General features: G+C 43.4%; 2 protein-coding genes across 6 annotated transcripts in view; one reads left to right on the top strand and one right to left on the bottom strand.

Annotated features, from left to right (window-relative positions):
- The window catches only part of DCAF4 (DDB1 and CUL4 associated factor 4), a 32,182-nt gene extending 22,039 nt beyond the window's left edge, over positions 1–10,143 (bottom strand). The window contains exons 1-2 of one of the 5 annotated variants that reach the window (XM_023255806.2): positions 9,984–10,143; positions 2,565–2,690 (exon numbers count right to left, since the gene is read on the bottom strand). Coding sequence is in view for 1 of the 5 variants with exons in the window: in XM_045060169.1 (XP_044916104.1) it covers positions 9,520–9,574 (55 nt within the window). In the remaining 4 variants the exon portion in view is untranslated. Of the gene's footprint in view, positions 1–2,564; positions 2,691–9,519; positions 9,677–9,752; positions 9,809–9,983 lie in introns of those variants that run through there. The other 4 variants (XM_006932965.4, XM_019833251.3, XM_006932967.4 and 1 more) reach the window with 4 other exon arrangements.
- Positions 9,897–20,379, top strand: part of DPF3 (double PHD fingers 3) — a 307,348-nt gene continuing 296,865 nt past the window's right edge. The window contains exon 1 of the mRNA XM_045060175.1: positions 9,897–10,069. The gene's annotated coding sequence lies outside the window, so the exon portion shown is untranslated. The remainder of the gene's footprint in view (positions 10,070–20,379) is intronic.

The following is a 20,379-nucleotide window of genomic DNA, read 5'->3' as shown; positions in this document are numbered from 1 at the left end:
AGGCACTGTGCAGACAAAGGGAAATAGGTAGGACTAGTGTTAAGAAAATTGATGAGAAGAGGGGCGCCTGGGTGGTTCAGTTGGTTAAGCATTCAACTTTGGCTCAGGTCATGATCTTGCTCGCAGTTCATGAGTTTGAGTCCCAAGTTGGGCTCTTGCTGACAGCTCAGAGTCTGGAGCTGCTTCAGATTCTGTGTCTCCCTCTCTCTGCCCTTCCCCTGCTCACACTCTCTCTTCTTTCTCTCTCAAAAATAAACATTAAAAAAAAAAAAAAAAAGAGAAGAAAAAGATGCCATACTGACATAAAAAGATAAAAATTTCTGTAGACTGCACATTCTATACATATGACCCCAGTTTGCTTTAATTATGAAATAATGCATGACTCCAGTGAAGAACACAGTAATGGTTAAGTCAAAGGCTTCAGATCAGGAGGCAGGAGCATGGCCTACCTGCAACCTTATTCTCAAAAGAAGGGCACAAAATGACGAGGACACGGTAAATAATAACTAGTGAGTGCTGATTTTGGACTATTTCTACACCATCACCTCACACAAACACAGGTTCAGGTTCTGCAACAGAATGAGAGGCTGACAACATCAACCAATCTGATAAGCAACATCAAGCCAAAGTCATTTTATTTTTTTCAAGTTCATTTATTTATTTTGGGCGGGGGGGGGGGAGGGGAGGGAAGGGCAGAGAGAGAGAGAAAGAGTGAGAATCCCAAGCAGGCTCCACACTGTCAGCATGGCGCCCGACGCTGGGCTCGATCTCACAAACTGTGAGATGATGACCTGAGCTGAAATCAAGAGTTGCATGCTTAACCGACTGAGCCACCCAGGGCCCCCAAGCCAAAGTCATTTTAAAAAGTCACAACAAATAGAAGTAGACTGAACACAGAAAGGATTAGAGTATGGTGAAGAGGGATCTTTTTGTACTTTTAAGAAGCCTATTTCAGGGGTGGGGAGAGTCTTCCCGAATACAGATCTAGTTCATTCTCAGTATCCACTTTATGCATTACACTTGTCCTTATCACTCTACCAAACTTTGTACTCCCATCTCATGTTAAATGTGATGTGAATTTTCTAAGCAAAGATCCTGCCTTGTTCCTTCCTCTGTTCCTAGCACCCATGACCTAGTTGGTTCTCAGTAAATGTTCACTGAACTAAACAAACACCAAAACAACCCTGCAGCTACTTTAAAATCCCAGGTAGCCCCTTTCTGCTCTAGGCACTTTCATTTGCTATTCAACACAGATTTACAGAGAACCCACTGAGCCCTGGGGAGCAGGCAGAGAGAAATAAACTGTGGTTTCCATTCTCAAGACACTAGTTGATCACTAGGGACGTAGATGTATGAACCGGTTCCCGCAGTGCCTCATAAGTGAAAACTCAGGTCTCTCCAGGTGTAGCAAAAAAGAAGAGAGTCATTGCTCTGAGTGGAAGGGCTAGAGGGGAGAGACAGTCTGAGTTGTGGTTGGAGTGCCTGCAGCAAGCAGTTTGCTATGGCCAGAGCCTAAAGTACAAGTGGTTGAGGGATGAGGCTGGAAAGGCAGGCAGGGCCAGCCCATGAGGCCTCTGCTATGATTAGACATCCATGTCGGAAAGGGCACTATACAGGCAGCACAGAGAATAAGCTGGAAGTTAAGGACTGCTGCAGCAAACCAGATGAGATGAACTCACCGGCTATGGAAGTGACACTTGGAACAGAGGATCTTGAACTTAGACTCAGGTGAATTTCATGTGACAGGTGGAGACAGAGGAGTGAGGAACCAGTTAAGTGACTAACTGGTAGGGTCCTGACCTGGGAGACCAAGAATAAAGGAAGAAGAGCAGTTTGCGGGAGAGAAGACAATGAGACTCGTTTTGTACACACCAAATTCAAGATGCCTGCAGAACAGAGGCAGGCAGCTGTAAAAAGCGTCTGGGAATCCAGAGAGGAAACAAGGCTAAAGATACAGATTTGAGAGTCATCAACATGTGAGGACACAGACTGAGACAAATGTAGATCCAAAGCAAAATATACAGTGAAGATCTGAATTCAAAATTAGAGATAATTTTATTGGATAGTAATAGAAAATTCACATTTATCAGTTTTTAGATCAGTGTTTCTTAACTGAGGACAATTTTATTTACCAGGGGACTTTTGGCAATGTCTGGAGACAGTTTTGTTTGTCACAACTTGGGGGGAGGGGCAGTGATGGAGGTGGATGACATTGCCAGTTAGTGAGAAGAAGTCAGAGATGCTGTTAACCATCTTACAATACACAGGATAGTCCCCTACAATGAATTAACCCAGCTCCAAATAGAGCTGAAGTAGAGAAACTTTTTTTTTTTTTTTTTTTTTTTAAGGCTGGTTGTTTTGTTTTGTGAGACTGAGCATGAGCAGGGGAGGGGCAGAGAGAGGAGAGAGAAAATCCCAAGCAGGCTCATGCTGTCAGCACAGAACCCCGTGTGGAGCTTGAACCTACTGTGAGATCATGACCTGAGCCGAAATCAAGAGTCGGATGCCTGTATGACTGAGCCACCCAAGTGTCCCGAGAAACTAGTCTTGATAGAAGTGCTCACTAACAATTTGCTAGATGAAAATGCTGAATCCCAGCTTCTTTGCAGCTGCTTTGCCAGACAGGCATTACGCAAGATGTGTTGTGGAAGGCTGGGCTTGGCTCTGCCCTTCAGAGAATCTTATAAGTACTTGAAGAAGAAAAATAATTTCTTTTTAAAATATTAACATTAAATATTAATATTATTTTTTAAACATCTATTTATTTTTGAGAGAGAGAGGGCAGGGGAAGAGCAGAGAAGAGAGGGAGACACAGAATCTGAACCAGGCTCCAGGCTCTGCACTGACAACAGAAAGACCGATGTGGGGCTTGAACCCATGGACCGTGAGATCATGACTTGAGCTGAAGTCAGATACTTAACTGACCGAGCCACTCAGGCGCACCCCTTTAAAAATTTTTTTAAATGTTTTATTTGTTTTTGAGAAAGAGACAGAGCCCGAGCCAGGGGGAGGAGCAGAGAGAGAGGGAGACACAGAATCTGAAGCAGGCTCCAGGTTCTGAGCTGTCAGCAGAGCCCGATTGCAGGGCTCGAACTCATCAACTGTGAGATCACGGCCTGAGCCGAAGTTGGATGCTTAACCAGCTGAGCCACCCAGGTGCCCCAAGAAAAATAATTTCTAAGAGACCATTATTCTGTTAGAACAACGTTAATTTCAAAGAAACATGATTTAATTTTGGAAAGTGATTGGGCAATACTTACCAAAATTATGATATGAATATACCTTATGACACAGACACACAAATCCTCAACAAAATGCTAGCAAATCAAATCCAGAAGCATATAAAAAGGATTATACATGATGAGCAAGCAGGATTTATCCCAGGAATATAAGTTTGATTCAACATAGGAAAATCAATCATGTAATACAGCATATTAACAGAATCAATGGAGGGGAAAACTCCATGTGATTATCTCAATAGATGCAGAATGCCTCTCATGATTAAAAACTAGGAATAGAAACGTTATAACTTCCTCAACTTGATATAGGGCATCCACAAAATACCCAAAGCTGGGGTGCCTGGCTGGCTCAGTCATTAGGGCACGGGATTCTTGATCTCAGGGTTGTGAGTTCAAGCCCCACATGGGTGTGGAGCCTACTTAAAACAAACACCCAAAGCTAACATCATACTTCATGGTGAAAAGAGTGCAAGTTTTCCCCGAAGATAAGGAACAAGACGAGGATGTCCATTCTCACCATTTCTATTCAACATGTACTGGAAGTTCTAGTCAGGGGCAATTCGGCAAGAAAAAGAAATAAAAGGCATCCAAGCAGGAAAAGAAGTAAAACTATTTCTATTTGCAGATGACATGATCTTATGTAAAAAAAAAAAAAAAAAAAAAAATCCTAAAGACTACACAAAAAAACTATTAGGGGTGAAAAATGAGTTAAGCAAGTTTGCAAGATACAAGATATTAAAAAAAAAAAGGAGTTGTAATCCCATACTAGCAAAAAACTATCTGAAAATTGAAATTAAAGAAAACAATTCCATTTACAATAATATCAAAAAGAATACTTAGAAATACATATAATAAGGTTAAGTGTATAACTTGTACATTGAAACTATAAAACACTCAAAGAAATTAAAGAGGATCTAAATAAATGGAAAAACATCCATGTCAAGGATTGGAAGACCCTGAGATTACTAAGAGTCTCATGCTCTACTGACTAATCCAGCCATGCATCCCCCAACTGATTTTTGAAAAAGGTGCCAAGACTATTCAATGAGGGAAAGAATAATCTTTTCAACTGCTATGACTGCCGGATATTCACCTGCAAAAGAATGAATTTGGATCTCTATTTCACATCATACATAAAAATTAACTCTAATGGATTCAATATTTAAAACTATAAAACTCTGAAGAAAATAAAGGTATAAATCATCATGATCATGGAATAATGGTTTCCTAGATACAACACCTGAAGCATAAGAAAAAAATAAATTGGACTTCATCAAAATCAAAAACTTTAGTGCAAAGGGCACTATTAAGTGAACCCCCCCAAAAGTAATAAGACAACTCACAAAATGGAAGAAAATTATTTTTAAATCATGTATTTGATAAGGATCCAGCTATACAGAATATATAAACAACTTAAGAGGAAAAATAACCCAATGAAATGAGCAAAAAAATTAGACATACAAATGGCCACTTAGAACATGAAAAGATGTTCAACATCATTAGTCACTAAGTAGATGCAAATCAAAACCACAGTAAGATAGCACTTCATGCTTATCAGGATGGCTACAATAAAAAAAAACAACACAACAGGTAACTACAAGTATTGGTGAGGATGTGGAGTGGAGAAACCTCAAACATTGCTGCTGGAAAGCAAAATGCTGCAGCCACTTTGGAAAAATAGTCTGGGAGTTTGTCAAAAGTTTCAACTGTTACCACATGACTCAGCAAAACCCAGAAGAAATGAAAACCTGTATCTATGCAAAAATTTGGACGGGGTAACATTCACAGCAGTATTCCTTAACTGTCCCAAAGTAGAAACAACCCAAATCTCATTCAACTGATGAACAGATAAACAAAATACACCACATCCACAGGACAGAGTTCAACCATGAAAAGAGTGAGGTATGGATGCCTGCTACAATGTGGATGAACCTCGAAAACATTAAGTGAAAGAAGCCGGACAGAAAAGGCCACATACTGCATGAATCAATGTATAGGAAATCTCCAGAATAGGCAAATCCAGATACAAAGAGAAGGGAGGAGAGAAGGGAAGGAAGAGGTGGTTTCCAGGGGGCCTGGAGTCGGGGAAGAGAAGGCAGAGAATGGGGAGTGACTCACTGGTACAAAGATTTCCTCCTTCACAAGGGTCTTTATAAAAGAAGCTTCTTGAGGAGTCTATTTTTCTGTTATGAGTAATTGCTTTTCTCAGTCATCCCAGGTTAGCTGATAAAGACTTTGATTACATAGTTTTATATTTTTAGGAATGAGAGTCACTGTTACACCCTTTATCTAGGTGCTGACTTAGTAAATTTTTATAGAATTTTAAATGATGGGTGTCTTGGTGGCTCAGTTGGTTAAGTGACTGACTCTTGATTTCAGCTCAGGTCATGACCTCACGGTTATGAGATTGAGCCCCCAGTTGGGCTCTGCACTGCTGGTGTGGCGTCTGCTTGGGATTCTTTTTCTCTACCCCCCCTTCTGAGCGCTCTCTCTCAAAATAAACATTAAAAAACAAAAACAAGAATTTTAAATGATTTATGATGTTCCATGTGTACCTGTTTATGTTTTCATAGGCAACATTCCACCAAATTATTAGCTTTGGTAACCAAAGCTATGGTATCATATATAATACTTTACTATGACAGCAGTTTTGTTTGTTTTAAAACCAGAATCAGGTTGAATGTGACTTTCATTTAAATTCAAATTTATGCCTGTGCATTTGTAAAACACTGATACACTAGTGTCATATTTCCTTTATTCTGTTTGGTTACACACCTATTGAAAGGTAAATATACAGAGTGAATGATGAGACTTCATGTTTCAGTAAGTTTAAAAAAAAAAAATTGGTGTTTTTACTTAATGTTTCATGAGATAGAATTTTTTAATCAGAACAACTAGATAAGATCCTTTTCTGGAGTCGACCTAAAAGAAGCTAACTGGAATTGGTAGATCTTTTGGTTTCTGTTATCTACTTACGATAGCACTCTTGACTAGGAACAGTGCAATATGAAACACTTTGAAATCCATAATCTTTAAAAAAAAAAAAAAAAAAAAAGAGGAAGGTAATGATACAAAAAAACCCACTCATTATCACAAGGTTAAGAGGTTAAAATGACTGGGGGTATGTATTATTTTTTAAAACCTCCATTTTAGGTCAGCACAAACTTAATTTTCCCCCCTATTTCCAGCAGCGTTTCATTCTGAGGTTTAACATGGCAGGCCAGTATAAAGTTTTACAGTTCAGTACAGCAGACCGCCAGGCCCACAGTTTCACTTTCCCCAGCTCTGGTTATCTTCCATCAGATCTAGAAGCAGAGGATCTTCCTCTGGATATGTCTCCAGGAGATCAGTAACAGCCTCTTGTGTCACAACACCTACATGTTGATTCATCTCGCAGGCATTTTACCATCACATCATCACAAAAAGGATGAATACCGTAAAATAAGAAATTTTCAGACAGACCATGTTCACATTAACTTTTATCACAGTACACTGTTGTAATTGTTCACTTTATCATTAGTTGTTGTTCACCTCTTACTATGCCTAATTTAGGAACTAAACTTTATCACAGGTATGTATGTATAGGGGAAACATAGTATATACAGGTTTCAGTACCATCCATGGTTTCAGGCATCCACTGGGTCTGTTGGAATGTGTCCCCCAGACAAGGGGTACTATTGTAATCCTAGATTCTGAGTCATTTTAAGATAAAAATGGAAAAAAGTGTAAGAAAATTAATTTTCTTCTTCTGTAACATTTCAAATCATCTGCTTGTTGATCCTCTCTTAGTCAACAGGTAGATACCTGTCCCCTTCCAAATACACTTAGCTGACAGCAGTCTCTGAAAAGGAACTCTTAATCTGCTGTCAGCGAGCACTATAAACCCCAACACATAAAACCAGAAATAGACAGGACCACCTAACTCATGCTCTGAAACCTACTGTCTATCTTTCTTATTATACTTTCTTGAGGCACTGATGAAGATGTTTTGCAGTGACCAGAACATTGCAACCGCCAGGCCAGCAAAGTCCTGACAGCAACAGAATGCCGAAGACCACATCCCAAACATTCCCTCCCCAGGCCACGATCACTTGCTTTACACATACCCACCCACTGTGATCACATCCTGTCTGCTCTTTTGCACACACCCTCCTGAACCTCTCCCTATAAAACTACAGGTGTCCATCTTGCAGGCTGGGACGTCAGTTAAGGCTGGAGCCTGCCACCTCCTCTGGTTGCCGGCACGGAAATAAAATTCTCAGTTTTTTTCCAAACCCTTGTCTCTTATTACCGGCTTCTCTTGCCATGAGTTTATCCCAGTTAGTTCCGAAACAGTGTTGGCAAACCTACTCAGGAGGTGTGCTTTTGATTTGCCAAGCTCCCTTGGGATTCCCAGGGATGGAGCAGTTGGCCTCACAGGGAACCAAAGCTGCCCTCTTAGTTTCCTGAGGTACTGGCTGAGACAGATTGTTGGGTTATGTTCTCACATTATCTAAATGAGGTGGATAATCTGGTGGATACCTAGAACTTCTGAAAAACCTATAAATCTTCCTCATTAACCTTTGCCGTATTTTGGTAGGCAGCAGTGTGTATCTGTAATGCTTTGAGGTGAAATAGAATTCAGTAGTGATAGAACTTAAATACAGTCTTGGTATCCTTGACTTTTTGCTTTTCAGAACTGCCAATAGGTTTCTCCAGATGAAAGCTGTTTGGATAGCACCCACTCTAGCTGTCTGTAATTGGGTTCTGCCTGTGAAACAACATACCCAACAGATGGTTTTGCGGACTTGTCCTTTCTAATTCCGCGTAGCTTCCCCATTCCTTGCTGTTAACAGTTGCTGTAAAGTCATCTCATTTCATTTTTGCCTTGGCTGCGTAAGCTTTCAAAGGTTCACCTCCTTTGGCTCCAAGTCTGAATCTCCACTTGTGGATAATCCAGAAGTTGGGCAAGTTCCTGAGTTTTTCGGGCCCTGCTTCAAAATCTAGGGTCTCTGTAGAGGCCTGATGGAGGATCTCACCCGGAGGTCGGCTTTGCCTCACAGTCAGGCAGTTCTCTCCAAAGGAGCGGCCAAGATTTGGCACAGCTCTCCAAAAGGCCTATGGCTGGAATATCCCAGTTTTCCTGATAACCGGCACTCCCCCTCCCCCAAGACAGCTCCTGCTCGACTCCATACCATGTGGGATCAACTCCACACCATGTGGGATTATGGGGCTGCCCCGGGCCTCTACTCTTCCTGCACACTGGGAGCAGGCATGATTCTCCTTGCTCCAGCCCAGGGCTAAAATTCAGCATGGGGTACAGGCTCTATCTCCCCCACTGGAGACCTCAGGTTGGGAGGCCCTGGCAGCTGGGCCTCAGCATTCGGCCTGGAGCCCAACAAGGCCCCTTTGGGGCGCCTGGGCTGCATGGGGCCAAGGTTTCTTTCTGGGGTGATGAAAATGTTCTGCAATAAGATCATGGGGATAGTCGCACGACCTTCTAAATATACTACAAAGCCCACCCAGCTGTACCCTTTAAAATGGTGGATTTTATGGTATGTGAATTATATCTCAAAAACAAAGATTTACTACGCATCAGTATAATATTTAAAAGTGAGAAACATCCTAAAACTCTAACAGGGTAATTAAGGTTATAGAGACTCTGGATTGTAATGTGGAAAATGCTAATGCTGAACGGTTTGTAAAGCAGAATACAAAATGGCCTCTACTAGGAGCTTGCCAAGCCAACCTTGAGTTTTTTTTTTTTTTTTTTTTTTAACTATTTTACCAATGAGGAAACTGAGGCTTAGGCTAAGTATCTGACCCAGCAGGACACACTGAATGATGGAAAAGGAATCCCACCCCCGCTGGTCAGGCCCCTGGGCTTGGTCACCCACAGAACACCACTCCAACTCTAATTTCCATTGTTATTTAAAGCCAGACTTTGGGGTTTTGGAATTTTGTTTCCCCCAGGAAGTTGTTTCTTTCCTGCTTGCTGTTTGGTTCACAGGACAAGGTGTGTAGACTACCCCACGCCCACCTGGGGGAAAAGGGGTATCACTGAGGTCAACGGGGGGCGGGGTGCGATGAGGCTTCCAGGACCCTGAGAACAGGAAAAGGTGGCTCTCCCGCTAACACACAACTCGGTGAGGAGGTTAGCTCGGAAAGCTTGGGGTCAACCCGGGGCTCCACCATTCACTAGTTCAGTAGTCAGCCTGGGCGAGCGAAACCGCACTAGGCCTCTTACTGCGTCTGACAAAGGTAGTCCTGCCCACCTCACTGGGCTGGTGGGGGTGGAAACTTAAGGCTTGGAAAATAGCCGGCACAGTGCCAAGCACTCCGTAAGCGCTCAGCATGCACACAACCTCAACTTGCAGGAAAACCGCCACCAAGGGTCCGCGGTCCAACCTAGTGGCAGGTGTCGGGCGCCACCTTCAGCAACAGCGCTTAAAAAAAAACGCTCCTTCGCGACCGACGCAGAGAGGCGACACTCGCGGCCCCCCGCCACCCGGTGTTCAGAGCAGAAGAACCTACCAGACGAGACGAGCCCAGCTGTGCCCGCCCACGAAGCCCGCGCACGGTAGTTCGCCGGCCCAGCCCCCCACCCACCCACGCCTCGGTCGGGCCGGCGTTCCACGTGCTCCGCTGCTCCCCGCCCCTTTCTCCGGCCTTCCCCCGCGGCCCATCCCATCCCGAGCTCTGTGAGGGGAGCAGCAGCGGCCCCCGGACCGACGCCAAAGGTCACGCTCGTCGGCAGACACTTACTTCTTAGAGCGTCCCTTCTGGATCTCTCTCGGGCCCAGGACCGGCACCAGTACGGGCTAAGCGTGGAAGGACCCGGAAAGACCCAGGTATAGCGTCCGCCACTTAGTGGCGTCCGTTTTTGTGTTGTCGCAGCGGATAGGACTAGGCGGCCGCCCCTTCCTTCTTATTGGACGTGGCTTTTGACTGTCTACGCCAATAGGGTGGATCTTGGAGGGGGCGGAGATTGGGGGGTTCGGCTTAGCCCAGGCCTGGCGTAGAGGCCGCGTGTCTGCCGGCGAGTCTGGGGCGGGGCCGGACGCGTTTGGGGCGGGGCCGGGCAGGGTAGGAGAGTGAGTTCTGACCCCGGAAGTTCCGAGGTGGCATCCTCGGAATAGGTGGGTACCTAACCCAGCCACGGGTACCTTGTCTCCCCGAAGCTGATGGGTCCAGCCCGGAGAAATCCTCTCGCCGCTCGGGACTACTACCTTCAAAGCTGAGACTTGGGGAGGAGGAAAGGTTTTGTTGAGGGAAGGGGAAAGGAGTCTCTTAGATGAGGGAGAAAAAGGAACGGGCGGTGACTTCTTGGGCAGTGACCTCAGGTGGCTGAGGCTGCTGTTCCTAGATGGCTCTAAGGTGCAGAGGAAAGTGGCCTGAACTGCCGTTAGGAAGCTCGCTTCTAGGTCTAGTTCTGTTTTCCCGCTTTGCTGTGTGACCTAGGACGAGTCTTTTACCTTTTTGTGCCTGCATGAAACAATGAAGTTGATCTGCTGTTCCGATGTTCTCTCCAGCGCCAAGTTTGTTCATACCAATATTTCTAGAATGTTCTGTGTATGCTGTTTCTGTACCAGGTATCAACTGACAGCTATCAGAACTTCTAGAAACCTGTGATGGGCACTTGGCCAGAAGGGACGGTTCTGTGAGAAGATCTGGGTGCAAATAGGCCAGGCTTGAAAAAAGAAAGAAATTAAATAGGTCAGGCTTGGTCATTTTCCCTAGCAGGCCTGGCACACCATGTGCCTTTTTAACCCAGGCCCCTATGCGTGGCTGGACCAATTAGGAAACGGGGTTGTGTGGTTTATCAGTTGTATCTCTATGTGAAAGCATTTCAATCCATAATAAGGTAGAATTTCTGCTCTCAAGGAGTTTACAAACAAATGCAGGGTGTGGAGCAGGGGAGAGGTGGCGAGGGGAATGAGAAGTGAGTACAGTCACAATAAAGGACAGCTTTGTGAAGCTTGAGCGGCCCACAAGAGAAGGCAGAGAGAGAAATTCTAAACTGAACAAACAACCTGACTGGAAGCCTGTTCACGGAACAGGAATTCGTTTGGCTGCATGGGAGGGGAGTCTGGGGAGCAAAACCAGCCGGGTAGGTTGGGCCAAATGTTAGGGAACGGACCGGGCGGAGGGGTCCGAAGGTTTGAGAATGGGGCAGGTCAGGACTGACGCTGGGCTTCGGAGAGATCAGGGCAGCACAGCAGAAGAGCCTGGAGAGGAAAAGATTGTGGACGTCGGCGGGGAGGCTCTTGAGGAGCTTTATTGCAGCAACAGTTCCTGTGAAAGGTAGTCAGGGCTGAGCCAGAGTGGTGGCAGCTGGGATGGAAAAGAGGGTAGATGGGAGACACATTTCCCAGTGGGAAGCATCTGCGAGGCTTGATGAATTCTGTGGGAGGAGTCAAATGGGATTTCAAGCCGGAAGAGCTAGGGTTGCTGGAGGATGGCAGGAAGGAGTTGGCTTTGGGGCCGGAGCTGAGTGAATGGCAGCCAGCCGGGCCCGAGGGCTGGTTCTGCCTTGGGGATCCGCTACAGGCGCACCACGGAAAGATCAAAGAACAGTTGCAAATCAAGGCCGAAAGGGAGCTTGGTCTTGGGCAAGTCATTTGGCTGTCTGTGAACCTCAGTTACCTCACAAAGTGACGATGATCCCTTACTGAAGAGGGTTATTATGAGGAGTAGATGTGGTGACTGCTTGGCCTACGTGCCCATGGATTGAGCACCCTCTGTTCTGAGGAAGGCTGGGTATCTGGATGGTGCATATTTACCATCAAAAGTAAAAACAATTCCTTTTTTTTTCTTTTTCCATTTTATCTCCAGAATTTGAAGCCAAGGCAGGCACAAGTTTTTCTCTGAAATGGCATCTAAAAGGAATAGCATTTGGGGCGCCTGGGTGGCTTGGTCAGTTAAGCGTCCGACTTCGGCTCAGGGCATGATCTCACGGTCCGTGAGTTCGAGCCCCACGTCGGGCTCTGTGCTGACAGCTCAGAGCCTGGAGCCTCCTTCGGATTCTGTGTCTCCCTCGCTCTCTGCCCCTCCCCCACTAATGCTGTGTCTCTCAGAAATAAATGTTAAAAAAAATTAAAAAAAATTAATAACATTAAATTTGACATTAAAAGAAGAAACATACTTATATAGTCCTTGTCATGCCACATATTTTCTAAGCCCTTTCCATAGATTCATTCTTTTCATTACAACAGCCCTGTGGGGTAGGTGCGATTAATATCACTAGTTCACTGATCAACTGAGTCATAGAGAGGTTAAGTAACTTGCTCAAGGTCACACAGTAAGTGGCAGAGCCAGGATTTAAACTCAGGCAATCTGGTTTCAGAGTTAGTGCTCTGGAACTATTTCAAAACTATTGAAAGTTACAGTACTCCAGTTTGATGTAAAATACGTATAATTCCTATTACAGAGAAGTGATTTTCTTAATATATAAAGTACTACAAATAAACTCAATGGAAAAAATGAGCAGTGGGGTGCTTGGGTGGCTCAGCTGGTTAAGTATCCAACTCTTGATTTCAGCTTAGGTCATGATCTCACGGTTTGGGAGATTGAGTCCCAAGTCGGCTCTGCAGTAGAGCCTGCTTAATATTCTCTTTCTCTCTCTGTCTCTCTCTCTCTCCCTCTCTCCCTCTGTCTCTCTCTGTCTCTCTCTCTCTGCCCCTCCCCTGATTGGTCTCCCTCTCTCTGTCCCTCCCCTGTTGCTCTCTCTCTTTCCCCACCTCTCTGTCAAAATAAATAGATAAGTTAAAAAAAAAAAAAAAAGAACAGTGGCCATATACAGAAAAGGAAGAAAACATGAAAGGATCCTCAGTGTCACTCAATATAAGGAAAATGTAGTTTAAAACTCCTCTGACATAACCTTTTCATAACCAGATTGGCAAAATCCAGAAGTTAATGCTCAGTGAGGTCTCCTACAACCTCTAAGGGAGACAATTTGGCAACATACCAGTATTATCAAAATAAAAAATGCATATCCCTTTGACCCAGCAATTGCACTGCTGAGAATTGATCCAAAGAATATATTTGCTTATGTGCAAAATGACTTAGGTACATGGAATATCGTGTAATAGCAAAAGTTTGGAAGGCATCTTAATGTCTTTTAGTAGGAGACTAGTTAAATAAATGATAGATAGTGCATTCATAGTGGAATACTATGCACTAAAAAAATAAAAAGAAAGGTTCTTTTATATACTGACATAAAATTACCCCCAGGGTAGGGACGCCTTAGTCGGTTCAGTGTCTGACTCTTGATTTCTGCTCAGGTCATGATCTCACAGTTCGTGGGTCGAAGCCCCTGCCCACTGTCAATGCAGAGTCTGCTTGGGATTCTGACTCTCTGTGCCTGCCTTGCTTGTTCTGTCTCACAAAATAAATAAATAAACTTAAAAAAAAAATACCCCCAAGATAGATACTTGGTGAAAAAAGCAAGGTGAAGAACAGTATGTAAAGTATTATATACAGTTAAAAATGTGTATGTGTGTATGCATGTATATCTCCCTGGAATGATAGATAGGAAACTGATACCACTTACCTCTAGGGAGGGGACCTGGATGGTTAGGAGACAGGGATGACCAAAAGTCTCATTGTGCCTTTTGAATTTTGATCATATGAATATAGTGCCTATTAAAATGTAAAATTTATGGGGCACTTGGGTGACTGAGTCAGTTAAGCATCTGCCTCTTGATTTCGACTCAGGTCATGATCCCACGGTTGGTGAAATCGAGCCACATGTCAGGCTCGGTGCTGACAGTACAGAGCCTGCTTGGGATTCTCTTTCTCCCTCTCCCTCTGCCCCTCCCCAGCTCACACACGTGTGCTTCTTCTCTCTCTCAAAATTAATAAATAAACATTTAAAAAATATATAAAATGTAAGTGTTAAATGAACATTACGTACAGCAACCAACTGCCAAAGTTACTAATTTTAAGAGGTGATATGTAGGGGCGCCTGGGTGGCTGAGCGACCTGTCATGATCTCAGGGTCATGGGATTGAGCCCTGGGTCGGGCTTTGCACTGAGCATGGGATTCCCCCACCCTTCTCTCTTTGCTCCTCTCCCCTGCTTGCTCTCTTAAAAAAAAAAATGTAAATGCCTTGCTTAAAGGAACTAGAATACCCGTCAAATCCCATCATGGACACACTAATGGAAAATATAATCAATACAGGAGAAACAGAAATTAACACATCAATCAAGTGATAGCAGTCCACCACAAGCACAGAAAAAGTATCCTTGTAGTCAGAATTTGTCAATATTTATTCAGTAGTTTATATTTATTCAGTGTTTATTCACTGGAAATCTGCATCCAGAGTAACTCTCCAGTCCTTTCCCTAATGTGAATTACATTTTCTACAAGACTCTCCAACCCTCTTTGTACCATTATATTCACCAAACTGCTGATGACTGCTTCTACTACCCAGGAAACATGATTCTAGAAGGGAGGGAGCTTTGGGTAATGGGCAAGAATATTCTAGATACTAGGAAGTTATATATCCCAGTAATAATAAAAAATTGGTATTCTATGTGCTTGGATGGACTGAAGCAGTTTCTAAGGATCTGGTCCAAGTAACTGATAATATCAAACGTTGGAACCCCCAAACTCAAGGACAAGACTCGTGGTGCTTCTAAAATGTCATTCTTAGCTAGTGAACAGCTTGACCAATTCAACAATAATACACACTTGATGAAAAAATTTAAGAAACAGAAAAGCACAAAGTTTAAAAAAAAAAAAAGCCCCAAATGACCTATGATAAATCCATTCCTTGAAAAAAACCTACGGTTAATATTTCGATATCTTTATTTCTAAGCATGCGTTTGTTGAAGTTGTTTAATAGTTCATTAATTTGTTCAAATATTTATTGAGTACTGGGAATGCTATGCCTGTTCTAGGTAATGGGGATGTAGTTGTATTTTTTTAATAATTAAAAACTTCTTTTTGAAACAATCATGAACTAATAGAAAATTCCAACTATAATACAGAGAAATTTCCCACTGGAATATTCTTAGTTTGTATTTTCTACAGTATAACCAATATGTATATATTAAAATATGTATATATTGGTTATACTGTAACCACAATTTAACCATCAAAATCAGGAAATTAATATTTTTATACTGCTACCATCCAATTCTTGGCCCCACTCAAGAATCACCCATTGTCCCAATAATTTTCTTTATGGCAAAAGGATCCAGTTCAGAATCACATGCTGTATTTAGTTATGTCTCAAATCTCCTTTGGTCTAGAACAATTCCTCAATCTTTAATTTTCATGACCTTGATGCTTTTGATGATTGCAGGCCAGTTAATTTGTAGAATGTCCCTCAATTTGGGCCCTCATTTTGGGTGTGTCTTATGTTTTCCAGGCTTAGATTCAGATTGTATCTTCAACAAGGAAAGCATAGAGGTGACACTGTATTCTCATTGCATCCTGTAAGGTGGGACATAATTTTGATTTGTCCCATTATGGATGATGTTAACTTTCACTTCTTGATTAAAGTAATGTCAGACAGTCTTCTCTAATGTAAAGTTAATCTCTTTTTGAAATTAAAATTTATTTTAGGGACACCTAAAGTCAGTTCAATGTCCTACTTTGGCTTAGGTCATGATCTCGCGGTCCGTGAGTTCGAGTCCCACATCAGGCATTGTGCTGACAGCTCGAGAGCCTGGAGCCTGCCTCAAATTCTGTGTCTCCCTCTCTCTCTGCCCCTTGCCCTGCTTGTACTCTGTATCTGTCTCTGTCAACAATTAATAAACATTAAAAAAATAAAATTAAAGGTTATTTTAAATTTTGAAATAATTATAGACTCACAGGAAGTTGCAAAAATAGTATAAAGAAGTCCCTGTACCCTTCATATAATTTCCCCAATGGTAACATCTTACTGACATAACCATAGTACAAGGTTACTTTTTTTTTTTTTTTTGTAATTTGGTATTTGTGAGTCTATGTAAATGTCCTATTCTTTATCAAGCATTCAGTTAATTAATCTATTTTAATTAATGGACTGAGTTTCCTAACATTACTTCGTGGGTTAAATCCATTCTCATCATTACTTATTTTTATGCTAAAATAGTCCCAGTTTGGTAGTAGAAGCTCTTCAAACTGACCTCTGTGTCCTTTTGACATGTCCTCATTATTCTTTGGTCACTCTTTTCTGGCAAAAGATGTTGCAGGCTCGTCTGATACTTTTCCCTGCCCCAGGCCTAAAATGAGTTATTTCTCTAAGAAGTCCTAGTACCATTTAGTGGACAGTGTTATTTAGAAGCCAAGATCTGAGTGCTATGCATACTTGTTGTTATTAGGGTGTCCCTGTTGTAGGGCCCACTCAGGGTCACAGTTGGGAATATACACCCACACACTTCCACACACAATGCATACACAAACACACATTTGCGTCTGTATTTACTTGCATATCTATCTATCTATCTATCTATCTATCTATCTATCTATCTACCTACCTACCTACCTATGTCGAAAACCATGAACTAACACGAGTACCTCCAACTCCAATCCATCATCGCAGGGCTCATACAAGTTTTCTCCCTTTCCATATTTGTATCTTCTTCTCTAACAGTGAATTATCTTTAACTTGCTTACTTATTTGATCAACTCTTCTGGATATAGCCACACATACAGGATTCTCTGCCACCATTCCTTTCCCAGTGCCGATGCCCTCCCAACCCCACACAGGCTCTGAGAACCCGTGCTGGGCCTTACTCTCCACCCCCCTCCAAGGAGGATGCCTTCCTCACTCTTGGGCTCCAACATTCCATGTGGGGATATAGTTTTGGACAGACAAAAATCCTTGCTTTCAAGGAACTTACATTCTAACGGTGGGGCAGGAGGAACAAAGACATAAAGATAAAACAGGTAATGGTAAGTGCAATGAAAGAATAAAACAGGATCAAGTGATGAGAAGGGACCGGGGCGCTACTGTGGATTGGTGATGTGTGGGTTATTCTCTTTATGTACCATTCTCCAACGTTATTTGCCCTGCTCCATGCATACCTACACAATGCATTAATTTGGCTTCTCTACTGCCTGCTTTGTGATGGAGTTCAACCAGTAGGAGATAGGTGGGTGAAGGAGAGAGAAATCTCCCTGCTTTGGGATGTATTTTCCAGCAGTGGCCCCTCCTTGGGCTTCAGCTCTCACTAGGCTCCAGAAATTGCATATCTTCTTCTTGTCCTTTCAAGCCCTCTGGTAGTAATAGCTTCTCACTGTTGCTAGTGGGTGGGTGCCCCAATGGTCTTGTTTCTCTTTACCCTGCTTCCACCTTTGTTAATATTTCCATCACTCAAGTCTCTTGAACCCTCTGAGCTAGATGGTATTTCAGGAAAGGGCTCTTTAAGAAAATGACTCTTTTTGTTTAAACAATTTTTGTGAGCTATTTTTTTTTCAGGTCAGTGTATATTCTTACACAATATGATTTTCAAAAACTCACTCTGATCACTTAAAAAAGGAAAACGTTAACCAGGCTTGTCTTTCTGGAATTGAGTGCAGAATGGATTCATTTCTTGTCCTGCCCCAGACCTGAGGGCTAAGTAGCTTGTGCTGTGTTTTAAATTTTTTTTTTCCAACGTTTATTTATTTTTGGGACAGAGAGAGACAGAGCATGAACGGGGGAGGGGCAGAGAGAGAGGGAGACACAGAATCGGAAACAGGCTCCAGGCTCTGAGCCATCACCCCAGAGCCCGACGCGGGGCTCAAACTCACGGACCGCAAGATCGTGACCTGGCTGAAGTCAGCCGCTTAACCGACTGCGCCACCCAGGTGCCCCTACTTGTGCTGTGTTTTAAAGGGGGTGGCATTGATGGGCGTCTGGGTGGCTCAGTCGTTTGAGCGTCCAACTTCAGCTTAGGTCATGATCTCACCGTCTTGTGAGTTTGGGCCCCGCATTGGGCTCTGTGCTGACAGCTCAGAGCCTGGAGTCTGTTTCGGATTCTGTGTCTCCCTCTCTCTCTGCCCCTCCCCAGCTCACGCTCTGTCTTTCTGTCTCTGAAAAATGAATAAACCTTAAAAAAAATTAAAAAAAAAAAAGGGGTGGTATTGAGGAGGACACTTGTTGAGATGAGCACTGGGTATTGTATGTAAGTGATGAATCATGGGAATCTACTCCCGAAGCCAAGAGCACACTGTGTCCATTGTATGTTAGCTAATTTGACAATAAATTATATTTTAAAAATAATAAAAATAAAACCTTCAAAAAAAAAATAAAGTGGGTGGTCTGCATACTGTCGTGACTCTACCCCCCCCCCCCCCCCCCCAGGCATCCAGTTTATCCAAGTAATTCCATTTTGGGCTTTTTTTTTTCCCATACGGACTGTGTTTCCTTCATGAAGCTTCATCCTCAGCTGTGCATTTCTCTACTCTCCTCCCCCCAGGGAGGGATCTCAGTCATTAGGAGTCGATGGGGCCCTTTTTTGGAAACACAAGCCATTGCTTACTTTTTCCACCTTCTTTTATTACCCTGTCTACTTGTGCCAAGAATTGTGCTTCCATCTAGAGGATTCTTCAAATAGTTTCTAAAACTCCTCTCCCGCCCTGCTAAGCATTTGCAAGCCTGGGGTCTTCCCAGGGTGGCCTGGATTGGAGAATGAGAAGGGACCTGCGGGAAGAGTATTCTGTGCCCTAGCTTCTATCAGCATCGCTCATTTCCTTGGCAAGCTGGAAGGATATTAAAAGGATGCACGTTGTTTCCCATGACTGGCTTTATCAGTGACAACAGCTTTGTAGACATAAGAAAATATAGACTGAGAGAAGGGAAAAAAGATCCTGCAGAGTAAGAGCAAGAAAAAAAAAAATCGAGGCATGCCTTTGTTCCAAACTGCATTCCTGGTTTCTTCTGCACTTGAATTTGTGTTTAACACTGATGGAGGGGTTGCCTTCAGGGGATGTGAGGAAGGGAGTAGGGGAGAACCGGCTTCAGTGTAGCCTTAGGAGACTACAGGAAGACTCGAAGCAGCAGAACCGGTTTCATCAAGAAACCTGTGCATGCATGTGCCTGGAGTGGCTTTTAAAAAATCAGATGGTCATGTTGTTCCCATCCCCAGGAGAGGACATAAGGGACTGGATTAGCTTTTGTTTGTTTTCTGGGATCACGCATGTAGAAGTTCAGATAACCCAAGAGGGCTAAAGTAAGGGACCTCTTCAGCCTCCATTTCTCAGATGAATCCATACCGAAAGCCACAGGCTTTCGCAAAATTAAGTTCTTCTTTGTTCTGTGCTTTACTTGACTACCTAGACCCCACCTTTCCAGGTTAGAAAAGTATTACACTATGGATAAGTGTGACAACATACTTGAAGGTGTTTTGTGTATTGGAAGGAAGATGCTTTATGAATGCTGCCTATTATTATTAGCCATCACTTGAAATACAGCCTAGAGGTTAAGACTGTGTGCTATGGAACCAGCTGGCTTGAGTCCAAATTCCTGTTCCATTAACAATTTAGCTGTGGGACCCTGGGCATGTCTCTCTGAGCCTCAGTTTCCCCAACTGAAAAAGGAGGATATCAAAGATATCTACTTCAGTGTGAGGATTAAATGCACTTGTATCATACAAAGCACTTAGAACAGCGCCTGACCCACAATGAGCACTTGAGAGCTCAGTGAAACGTAATGCAAACCCTACCCTCACCCCCCCAACCAAAAAACTCTTTTTCTACACAGTGGGGATCTCAGCAGCTTAGCTGGATCTCCTTGAGAAAAAGCCGGGAAGGCAAAGGAGAATTGCTGAGGGAGATTGTCCAGGGATCTGTCTTCCCAGTCTGAGGCATGGGTGTGACTTCCTACCCGCTCCCCCCTCCAGAGGCGCAGCTCCTGCCTCCAAGGCTCAGTGTCAGCCACCGTGGGCTTCTGCTGCAACAGCTTCAACCACTTCATCTTGCAAAATAAGCTTCTCTTTCTATAAATTGCTTCTTCTCACCTCGCCTCCGTGGGCATTGTCTAATGGTGGGGTTGGCTCATTTTCTGGAACCGAATAAACATTTGTTCCCTCCAGCCCCACGGTGATAGTGCCACTATTAATGAGCTTGCAACGTTGCCCATTGCTTCAGGAGCCATTAGGGAAGCCCTAATAGAGTTCTGTTTATTGCCAGGGGAAGGGTGAGCGGCAGAGAAAGCACAGCTGGGGCTTCCAGCCCCCAGCAGGT

This window comes from Felis catus, chromosome B3 (assembly GCF_018350175.1).
Source record: "Felis catus isolate Fca126 chromosome B3, F.catus_Fca126_mat1.0, whole genome shotgun sequence".
NCBI lineage: Eukaryota > Metazoa > Chordata > Mammalia > Carnivora > Felidae > Felis > Felis catus.
Note: the sequence above shows the minus strand (reverse complement) of the source record. Positions and strands in the feature narration are given on the sequence as shown.